At 38.8% G+C, this 11,162-nt stretch overlaps 1 protein-coding gene across 1 annotated transcript in view; it reads left to right on the top strand.

Moving 5' to 3' along the window:
- Positions 1 to 11,162, top strand: part of ZC3H15 (zinc finger CCCH-type containing 15) — a 36,298-nt gene that overhangs the window by 18,235 nt on the left and 6,901 nt on the right. Inside the window, exons 2-5 of the mRNA XM_042780647.1 lie at positions 780 to 881; positions 9,171 to 9,282; positions 10,149 to 10,301; positions 10,714 to 10,805. Of these exons, the coding sequence (XP_042636581.1) occupies positions 780 to 881; positions 9,171 to 9,282; positions 10,149 to 10,301; positions 10,714 to 10,805 (459 nt within the window). The remainder of the gene's footprint in view (positions 1 to 779; positions 882 to 9,170; positions 9,283 to 10,148; positions 10,302 to 10,713; positions 10,806 to 11,162) is intronic.

Below are 11,162 nucleotides of genomic sequence, written 5' to 3'. Positions count from 1 at the left end.
CCTGACACAAGCCATGATATTTCCAATTGCCTGGTATGCATGTGAGAGCTGGACAACGAATAAGGAAGACCGAAGAAGAGTTGATGCTTTTGAGTTGTGGTGCTGGCGAAGAATGCTGAAAGTATCGTGGACTGCTAAAAGAACTAACAGATCTGTCCTGTAGGAAGTGCAGCCAGAATGCTCCTTGGAAGCAAGAATGGCCAGAATTCGTCTCACCTATTTTGGTCATGTTGTGAGAAGGGACCATTCCTGGAGAAGGATGTCATGCTTGGTAGGGTGGAGGGTCGACAAAAGGGGGGGAGGCCTTCAAGGAGATGGATTGATACAGTGGCTGCAGTGATGGGCTCAAGTATAGCAGGGATTGTGGGGCTGGCACGGGATCAGGCAGTGTTTCGTTCTGCTGTGCGTGGGGCCGCTATGGGTTGGAAACGACTCAACAGCACTTAACAACAACAACAACATTGCCTTGATTTGATGTTTTGGTATTTTGGTGGCATAATGCCTAAGGCGTTTGACTGCTAACCAGAAGGCTGGTGGTTCAAACCTACCAGCCACTCTTCCGAAGGAAGGTTAAGCAATCTACTTCTGTAGTGATACCACCTCAGAAACCCAAGGAAGGGTTGCTATGAGTTGGATCCTACTTGACAGCAGTGCATTTGGTTTGGGTTTTTTTGGTGTATGGCACAAGGAAACAATTTTTTATCAATAAATGAAAGTGATGTCCCTAGAAATAAGTTAATATGTATTGCTAAGATATTTTTATGCTTTTTCTCATTTAGGACAAAACTTTTGGTCTGAAGAACAAGAAAGGAGCAAAGCAGCAGAAGTTTATCAAAGCTGTTACTCATCAAGTTAAATTTGGTCAACAAAATCCACGACAGGTAAATAATTTAAATTATATCTTTATGTATTTTCTTCTTACGGATGTAATGTTATACATCATTTGTTACAGATAAGAATAATCGATACTTAGCAGTGTCTTAGATATTTCTCTAAGCCATTTCGTATAGTTGTGATTTATTTTAATGACTGCACATTATTCTACAATATGGATGCACTATATCCTTGCCTTTCACTATTGTAAGTAATTTCTTTATTTCAACTTTCTGACACTAAAAACAATTCTACAAGAAATCCTTGTACATGTATTCTTACATGTGTTTGCATTCTGGCATAAATTATCTAGTAATAAAATTGCTAGGTTAAGGGGAAATGGATTGCTAATTTTAATAAATATTGCCTGATCACTTTCCACAAAGGGTGTAATGCTTCACATTTATATTTGCAATGTGTGCATAATAGGTACTAAAATTGTTTTTAATATTTTCCAATCTGAGAAGTATAAAGGTATATCTCGTTGCTTTCCTCACTACTGCTGAGTTTGAGCATCTTTCCATTTGCCTTGTTGTCTGTTTGGGTTTGCTCCTCTGTGACTTGTCTGTTCATAGCCCTTTCTTTTTTGGGTGGTTTGTCATGTTGTTCTAAGTGTATGAGAGTTACCATTATGGGACTCAATGGAGCTTGTGGATTCTACATTTGAACCTGTCTTTCCAGGTCATTATTAAGGCATATATGACAAGTAGGAATATAGACCATATTTTATTTAACATTAGTTTGATTTCTAACTTTGAATATTTAGGCAAATGATAATATTGGGCCTCCATTTTACTCTTGCTCTGGGCCCACAAATGTTTGGAAGGAGTACTGAGCAAAGGATTTTTTTAAGTTTTTCCTCTTTAACCATCCACAGTATGATCACAGTCATGGTTTGAGATGTCTTTAAATAACTCTGGTATTTGGCCATTGCCTTCTTAATATTTCCTCTTCCATGGATACTTTTGGTCCTAGTTTTCTATTTCTTTGGATGTTACTTGGTCTCTCTAACTCAATCAGACCTTTCTCTCTAGGTCCATTTCTTGATCCATCTCAAGATCTATGTCCGGCTGCCTTTTAAAAAGCTCTCCCTAGATGCTCTGCAAGCATCTCATACTTGGTATGTCTAAAACTGAGTGCATTTCTACCTCCCACTCTGAAACCTGTTCCTCCTGTATTCCCTGTCTTGTTTAACAGCACTATAACCATCCACATGGTAATATTAGACCCCTCCCTCTCCCTTAGACTTCATGTTCAGTCAGTTACTTAATCTTACCAGTTTTGCCTCCTAACGAGCTCTTCCATTCCCTTTTTCTCTATATAGCTCACTACCAATGCCTGTCTTGAGCTCTTGTATTTTCTTGATTATAGCAATTGTAGTAACCTCCTAACTTTACTGCCTTTCATTCTTAGACTCTTTCCAGTCCATCTTCCACAAAGCTGCCATCTGATCTTTGATCTTTGTAAATTACAACCTTATGTTACCAGCTTACTTTAAACCCTTTAGTCGTACCTTTTACCTACAAATACAATGCAAACTTCATTGGTATTTTTCTAATACCTTTTTCCATCTGATCTCAATACCTTTGCATTGGCATTGTCTTCCTCTTAAATATTCTTCTACATTCTTTTTCTTCCCCACCAGGGCTCATCTGTAAAGTATCAATCTAATTTTCTTAGGCACATAGGCCTTCTTTGTTCCCAGAGCACCATGTGTTTCAGTAATAGCACTTAGCACATTATATTAGAGCTATTGACATGTCTGTCTTCCCACTAGATTCTTAGCTTCTTTAAAATAAGCTTATTTGTCTTTTCATCTTTGTGTTCTCTGGCATCTAACATAGGACCTGACATATAAATGTAGGATGAAACTTATTAAATAATTATTGGGCATTTATGTTCTTGGAACTTTATCATACGTCATGTTTTATTTTTGTTCTTTTCAGATCTCCCACGTTGACATAGCCCAACATTTTTCCACAAGGGCATTATTGGTATTTTGGGTGGTACGATTCTTTATTGTGTGGAACTGCACATTTTAGGATGTTTGCAACTGTGTCCTTTAAAATTTACCTACACATTTCTGGGGAGGAGGTTGTTTTTACAGGAATGATATCCCATAGAGTACCACTTGATAAAAATGTTCGGCATGTAGTAAATGCTTAATAAATGCTTCTTGCAGTAAACTTAAGTATTTGTTTAAGTAGGCATGGTACCATTTATAGACAACAGCAAAAACGTCATACAGGTTTAGCAGATTATTTTTATTTTTTTTTTTTATTGTGATTTGGGTGAAAGTTTACAGAGCAAGTTCACTTTCCATACCTCAGTTCAAACACTAGTTGTCTCATGACATTGACTACAATTTACCCCAAAACAACAGCTGCCCTCCCACTTCCTCCCGAAAGCCACCTCTTGCCTGTGTCCATCCCTCCGTGCACTCATGCCCCTTGAACTGTCTCCCTCTACATAAACAGCCCTTCTTTCTCCCATGATTGTTCTCTCCAAGGAGTGTATCTATCTCAGGTACGTGTTCAGCTCATATGCCTGTCTTTTGCTTGGCTAGAAGCCACAGGTGGGGGTTAAATTCCGGACCTGAAAGGCAGCTATGGACTGTAGTCTCAGTGGTTCCACCAGGCTCCATCAGACCAGCAAACCTGGTCGCTGTGTTTTTTTCCCCAAATGATATTGAGTTTTGTTCCACATTGTTCTCCCTCTCTATCCAGGATCTCCTACATAGATGCCCCTCCAAGTGGTTGACAGTGGTAGCTGGGCACCATCTAGTTCTTCTGGTCTCATAGGCTGAGGATCGCATGGTGTACCAGTCACAAGGAGTAATTGTTTCCATGAATCTTTGGTTTTCTTCATTCTTCTTTGCTCTAGACAAGGAGAGACCCATCATTGCATCTAGATGGCTGCTTGCAAGCTTTTAAGATCCCAGTCGCTACTCACCAAAGTAGGAGGTGGAACAATGTTTTATGTAGAGTATATTATGCCAATTGAATTTGATGTCCCCTGTGACTATGGTCCTGAGCCCACAGCTTCAAGTCCTCGGTCCCTCTGGGTAGCTGGCTGTGACCAAGAAGTGACTACAACCTTGTCCGTTGTCAGCTCTACTGTGCACCTGGGAATTCATAGAAAACATAAAAATACACTTGTATAACTATTGTCTGCCAACCCTATATATGGTCTTGGGTACACTCCTTGCTGCATTGTTTTGTTGTTATGTGCTGTTGAGTCAGACCCGACGCATAGCGACCCCTCCTTGGGTTTCCAAGGCAGTATCGCTACGGAAGTAGATTGCCCAGCCTTCCTTCCAAGGAGTGGCTGAAGTCTCAGATGGGTTTGAACTATCCCTGCTACATAGATGTACCTAATAGTTCAGCCTGTCCACCCATCTATCCACCCGTATACTCATGTTTGCCTTCACTGACAACGCAGTACTGTGTGTGCAAAAGGATTCATCTTTGTTGTCTGTACCTCCCGTATACCTCTCTCTGTCTTCTTCTTCCTCAGTGTCACATGTTGGTCACTCACATTTGGTACATTGCCCTTCTCTTCACCCAAATCAATACTTTATCTCTACCTATCTAACAGTAACCTGTCTACCCTATTCTTCCACCCCTGGTAACCAACAAAGAAAATTTCCTTCCATATATACACCATTCATTGACTTTTACAATAACGGACTAATACTATATTTGTCCTTCTGTGATTGACTTATTTCACTCAGCATAATGTCCTCCAAGTTCATCCACATGATGCGGTGTTTTGCAGATTCTACATTATTCTTTAAGGTTGCATAGTATTCCATTGTGTGTATGTACCGTAGTTTGATTATCCATTCCTCAGTTGATGGACACCTAGGTTGTTTCCAACTTTTTGGTATTGTAACTAGTGCTGCGATGAACATGGGTGTGCATATGTTGTTGTCATGGCTCTCACTTTTTAGGATATATACCTGGTAATGGAATGGTTGGATCAAATGGTATTTTTATTTCCAGCTTTTTAAGGAATCGCCATACTGCTTTCCACAGTCCCACCAGCAGTGTATGAGAGTCCCAATCTCTCTGCATCCTTTCCAGCATTTGTTATTTTCTGTCTTATTGAACTTTGCTGCTAGTGCTGGGGCAAGATGGTATGTCATTGTTGTTTTCATTTGCGTATCTCTAATGGCTAATGGGGAGCTCTGGTAGCATAATGGCTAAGACGCTTGCCTGCTAACCAGACGACTGGCGGTTCAAACCCACCGGCCACTCCTCGGAAGGAAGGTTGGGCAATCCTACTTCCGTAGTGATACTGCCTCGGAAACCCAGGGAGGGGTCGCTATGAGTCAGGTATGACTCGACAGCACATAACAACAACAACAACAATGGCTAATGATCGTGAACATTTCTTCATATGTTTGTTAGCTACCTGAATATCCTCCTTGGTGAAGTGTCTATTCATGTCTTCTGCCCATTTTTTAATTGGATTGTCTTTTTATTATTGAAGTGTTGGAGTTTTCTGTAAATTTTAGAAATAAGTCCCTTGTCAGATATGTCATTGCTGAATATTCTTTCCCAATCTATAGATTGTTTAGGAGCTCTGGTAGCATAGTGCCTAAGGCACTGGACTGCTAACCAGAAGGCTGACGGTTCAAACCTACCAGCCACTCCTCGGAAGGAAGGTTGGGCATTCCTATTTCCGTAGTGATGATGCCTCGGAAACCCAAGGAGGGGTCGCTATGAGTCGGGGCCGACTCGATGGCAAGTAACAACAACAAACAACAATCTATAGATTCTCTTTTAACTCTTTTGGAGAAGTCCTTGGAAACAAAAATTTAATTTTTAGAACGTCCCATTCATCTGGTTTCTCTTCTGATGTTTGTGTATTTTGGGTTATGCTTTATAGTCTATTAATGTCATATATTAGGGCCCCTAAATTTGCCCCTAGTTTTTCCTTGAGGCACTCTATAGTTTTAGATTTCACATTTAAGTCTTTGATCCATCTGGAGTTACTTTTTGTATATGGTGTGAGGTACAGATCTCATTTCATATTTCTGCAAATGGATCTCCAGTTTTGCTGGCATCATTTATTAAAGAAACATTCTCTTCCCCATTTAATGGATTTAGGCTCTTTGTCAAAAATCAGCTGACCATAGGTTGATGGATCTATTTCTGGGTTCTCAATTCTGTTCATTGGTCTATGTGTCTGTCATTTACCAATACCAGGCAGTTTTGACTACTGTGGCTATATAGTAGGTTTTGAGATCTGGCTGTGTGAGACCTCCTACTTTGTTCTTCTTCTTCAGTAGTGCTTTTCTTATCCAGGGTCTCTTTTTCCTTTCCATATAAAGTTAGTGATTGGTTTTTCCGTATCCTTAAAAAATGTTGATGGGATCTGGATTGGGATTGTATTGAATATTTAGATTGCTTTGGGTAGAATTGACATTTTCACAGTGTTCAATCTTCCTATCCACAAGCATGGTATGTTCTTCCATTTATGTAGATCTCTTTTGGTTTCTTGAAGTAGTTTTTTTATAATTTTCTTTGTACAGGTCTTTTGTGTCCCTGGTAATTTATTCCCAGGTTTTTGGTGTTTTTTTTTGGTAGCTATTGTACTGATTTTCTTATTTCTTTGTCAGCAATCTCTGCTGGTGTAGAGGAATCCAACTGATTTTTGGATGTTGATCTTGTATCCTTCCACGATGCTAAATCTCTCAATTAGTTACAGTAGATTTTTGACTGAGTCTTGGGTTTTCTAGGTATAGGATCATATCATTAGCAAATAAGGATAGTTTGACTTCTTCTTTAGCAATTTGAATGCCTTTGATTTCCCTTTCTTGCCTTATTGCCCTGGCTAAGACTTCCAATACAATGTTGAATAGAAGTGGTAATTGAGGGCATCCTTGTCTAGTTCCTGTTCCTGTTTGCAAGGGGAATGGTTCCAGTCTCTGTCCATTGAGAAGAATGTTGGTTTTGCATAAATGCTCTTTATAATGTTAAGGAATGTCCCTTCTATTCCTGCATGGGTTCTGCTGAGAAATCAGACCTTATTCTTACTGGTGGTCCTTTGTAAGTAACTTTTTGTTTTTCCCATTCTGCTTTCAGGACTCTTTCCTTGTCTTTGGTTTTGATGAGTTTGATGATGATATGCCTTGGTGATTTTCTTTTGTAGTCTATCCTGTTTGGGGTTTGTTGGACTTCCTGAATGGATATGTTCTCATCTTTCATCATATCAGGGAAGTTCTCTTCCAACAAATCTTGGACAATTTTCTCAGTGGTTTTATTTTCCTCTTCCTGTTCTGGAATTCCAGTGACACGTATGTTATTCCTTTTGATGGTATCCCACATGATCCTTAGGTTTTCTTCATTTTGTTTTGATTTTTTTTCTGATTGATCCCTTTCCAAAAAAGTCGTCAGGTATTTGTCTTCAATCTCATTAATTCTGTCTTCCATTGCATCAGTTCTACTCCTTTGCCCTTTCAATGTGTTATGTATTTCTGACAATTTAGTATTAGTCTCCTGAATTTCTATCTGTAGATTTTGAATCATTTCTAATTTTTAATTTATTTTGTTATTTTGTTTCTTGTATTTTCTTCTAAAATTCTTCTAGGGATTTGTCTATGTTTTCCTTGATCTGTCTCTCAATTCTTTGAAGATACCTAAATACAGTTCTTTCAAATTCTTTATCAGGGAGTTTCAATGCTGGTTTTTCCTCAGGGATGTGTTCTGGGTCTGTATCCTGCTCCCTTGTTTCTACCACCTTATCTTGCTTCTTTGCATGGACTGTGATGGTCTGTTGTCTCCAAGACATCGTGGCGTTATTGTATTTAGATCTCTGTTAACTGTTTGTAAAGAGCTGCTAAGTGTGATTTTGGCTCTTCTTGGTGGTTATTTATCATTGGCTTGTTGGTGGAGCAGGAGGTAGTGACTCTCACTCAGTAAGTGAAGCTGCAGGAGGTGTGGGTGTAGTTGTGTCATATGGGGACTGTTGCTGTCTCCCACTCAGACAAAAATAGCAATTGAATAACCATCAAAAAAGTAAAAGCAAATGGACAAAAAACACACTGTGTAATCGCACAGGAACAGTAACCAAAGAGAGAAAAGGGAAAAAAATGAAACAAAAAACACCACAATATCTGGGCAGAGGCCAATGAGAGAAAAAATGTAGAGAAGGAGAATAATGAAGAAAAAAATGGGAAAAACACAAAAAGAAAAACAAGGAATGGGGTTACCCACAAGAAAGAAAAGAAAAAAAAATTGGAACCAGCAACAGGGCAAAGAATAAAAACTGAAAACTAGAACCTGGGAAGGGAAGAATAAAGAATGATAATAAAAAGGACAAAAGTAATAATAAAAATAGTAGTAGTAGTAGTTTTAGAACAGACAAAAACAAACAAACTGAAAAAAAAAAATCTGGACAGGGCACCTAGGCTCCATCCAAGCACACAGCTTGGATGGAATTCCTGCCAGCCTAGAAGGTGGGTGGGAGTGAGGGATGGCTGCACCTCCATTCACCAAGAGGTTGTGAGATATAAGAGTAACAAGGGGAATGTTGCACTTTTTCAGTAGTCCGTGTGTCTGGGATGTCTTTGTGGTTCCCAGCAAATGGAGCCTGTTCTTAAGTCCTTGGAATCTGGGAGAATGCTGTCACTTTGAATATCCAAAATGGTCAAGCTGCTTATAAACATTCACAATGGCTGCATCCTCCAGACAGGCAAAAGTCCACAGCTCCACCTACCTTTCTCTTCGCTGCTACTATTTCCCAGCCTCCATGCAGTCCCTGGCTAGCAGGGCTGATTTTTAGGTTAATTCTTAGGTCCTATCACCACTCGGTGATATCCAAGCCGTCAGGATCACTGCCAGACCACAGCTCTATATGTCTCCTTTTTTGGTATTTTCACGCAAATTCTTGTGCTGGTTGGAGTTTAGTCCACTTCCATATCCTTCCCTTCAAAGCTCAGGGGTCCAGGATTATCTTCTGTGTCTGTGTTAATTGGTTCCCCTTTTCTTTGTTGAAGAGGGAAGAGGGTCTGTGCAATCCTTCTGCCTATTCTGCCATCTTACCGGAACTCACTAGGTTTAGCAGTTTTGGTTAATTGTTTAAGTACAACACTTAATATACACTGGAAGGCCATCATAACAATGATGTTAAGATACCTGTACTATATATACATTTATATATATATATATATATATATATATAAATTCCCAAGTGTCTTTGTTATGTTAGTGATACATATATGAGTGTATAGGGAGAACAGTCTTATTATTTGAAATAAAATTTACATTTTAAACCTGGGAATATTATAGGTAGCACAAAGTGAAGCTGAAAAGAAATTGAAGAAAGATGATAAGAAGAAAGAATTGCAGGAGCTAAATGAACTGTTCAAACCTGTAGTTGCTGCTCAAAAAATAAGTAAAGGTAAACTTTAAAACTCAGGTATTTTTATCAAATGTAATTTGGGTTAAAAACTGATCATTTGTTCTTATATTTTGTTCAGATTATAAGCCAGTTAATTGTGTCTAATGCTTATCTATGCACAGCTGTGTCACAGCCATTTGCCCTTCACATTTAAAGCGAAATTACAGATTTAGACAGCCTAATAGTTCTTTCAGCCAGCTCTGCTGACGTAGTGCCTAAGGCATCTGATTGCTAACCAGAAGGCTGGCGGTTCAAACCCACCACTACTCCTCGGAAGGAAGGTGGTGCAATCTACTTCTGTAGAGATACCACCTCAGAAACCCAAGGAGGGGTCGCTATGAGTCGGGTCTGACTGGACGGCAGTGTGTTTGGTTTGGTTTAACGGTTCTTTCTGTACGGTGGTCAGCAAGGCAAAGCTATAGTTGTGTTGGCTATAAGCCCAAACTTTTGGCAATGTACTTCCATTTTTATTTCTCTTTGACACAGACTTCCCAAGTGGCTATGTTAAAATCTACGTTTGTTTTGTTTTGTTTTCTACTACCTGCCCTCTCTTTTACTCTGAATAGAAGGGAGAACAAAAAAAAAAAAAGATACTAAGAAAGTACTTTAAAGAAATGCCCTACTAATCACCTCTAAGTAATATTTTTCCTCTCACATCAGTGAATAGAAAATAACAAGTTAACGAAAAGTAATTGTATCCCAGACACAGGCTATACTTAGAAGAATTTTAAGTACTTATCTCTACTGTTTTTTGGTGAGGGAGAAGGGAAGTTTTTATTTATTAGTTTTTCCTTCTTACTTAAAAAACTTATTCTGAGACTTTCCTATAGATTACAATACCAAATACCGTATATCATTTCACATAGGTGCAGATCCCAAGTCCGTGGTGTGTGCATTCTTCAAGCAAGGACAGTGTACTAAAGGAGATAAGTGTAAGTTCTCTCATGACTTGACTCTGGAGAGAAAATGCGAAAAGCGAAGTGTTTACATTGACGCAAGAGATGAAGAACTTGAAAAAGGTATATTTTTTTACCCTATGCTTAAAAATAAATGACTATTACTTTTGATTTGTTAAAATATGTAATAGCTTGGAAAACATTTCAGTCTTAGTAGTAATGTGATTTAAAGAATATTAATTAGTTTATCATAGAATCTAAATTTATCACCTTAAGTCTGTTAAAAATCAGTTGATTTCTTTTGATTTGTCTGTCACTCTTTCCTCCAGTACTATCTCCCCAGATGCCTGAACTACTTAAGAAGCTCATATGAATAAACTCAACATTGCTTAGCCCTACCTTTGGTGTTTTAAAGAAAAATGTGTTAGGTCATTAATCTTACAATACATCATTCCGGTCTGTTGAAGGATATATGTAATGTATTGGGAACTGTAAATAAAATTTTAGTATTTAATGTTCATACCTATTTATTTAGATACCATGGATAATTGGGATGAGAAAAAACTGGAAGAAGTAGTGAACAAGAAGCACGGTGAGGCGGAAAAGAAAAAACCAAAAACTCAAATAGTATGTCCTTTTCTTGAATTGAGTTGCTGTGGTATTTATCATTAGGGAGAATTATGTAGCAAGGTATTTGCTGCTATTTTCTATTGGATTATTCTTTGAATTATTGGAAAATAAAGATAAGGGGCTCTGAGCTTTTATTTTTGGAAGATATACAAGTATATGTGGGAGCTCTGGTAGCATAGTGGCTAAGACACTTCACTTGCCTGCTAACCAGATGGCTGGCGGTTCAAACCCACCAGCCACTCCTCGGAAGGAAGGTTGGGCAGTCCTACTTCCGTAGTGATACTGCCTCGGAAACCCAAGGAGGGGTCGCTATGAGTCGGGTTTGACTCAACGGCACATAACAACAACAACAAC

The sequence above is a fragment of the Orycteropus afer genome, unplaced genomic scaffold (assembly GCF_000298275.1).
Source record: "Orycteropus afer afer isolate SDZICR_OR568_19922 unplaced genomic scaffold, OryAfe1.0 scaffold00001, whole genome shotgun sequence".
NCBI lineage: Eukaryota > Metazoa > Chordata > Mammalia > Tubulidentata > Orycteropodidae > Orycteropus > Orycteropus afer.
Note: the sequence above shows the minus strand (reverse complement) of the source record. Positions and strands in the feature narration are given on the sequence as shown.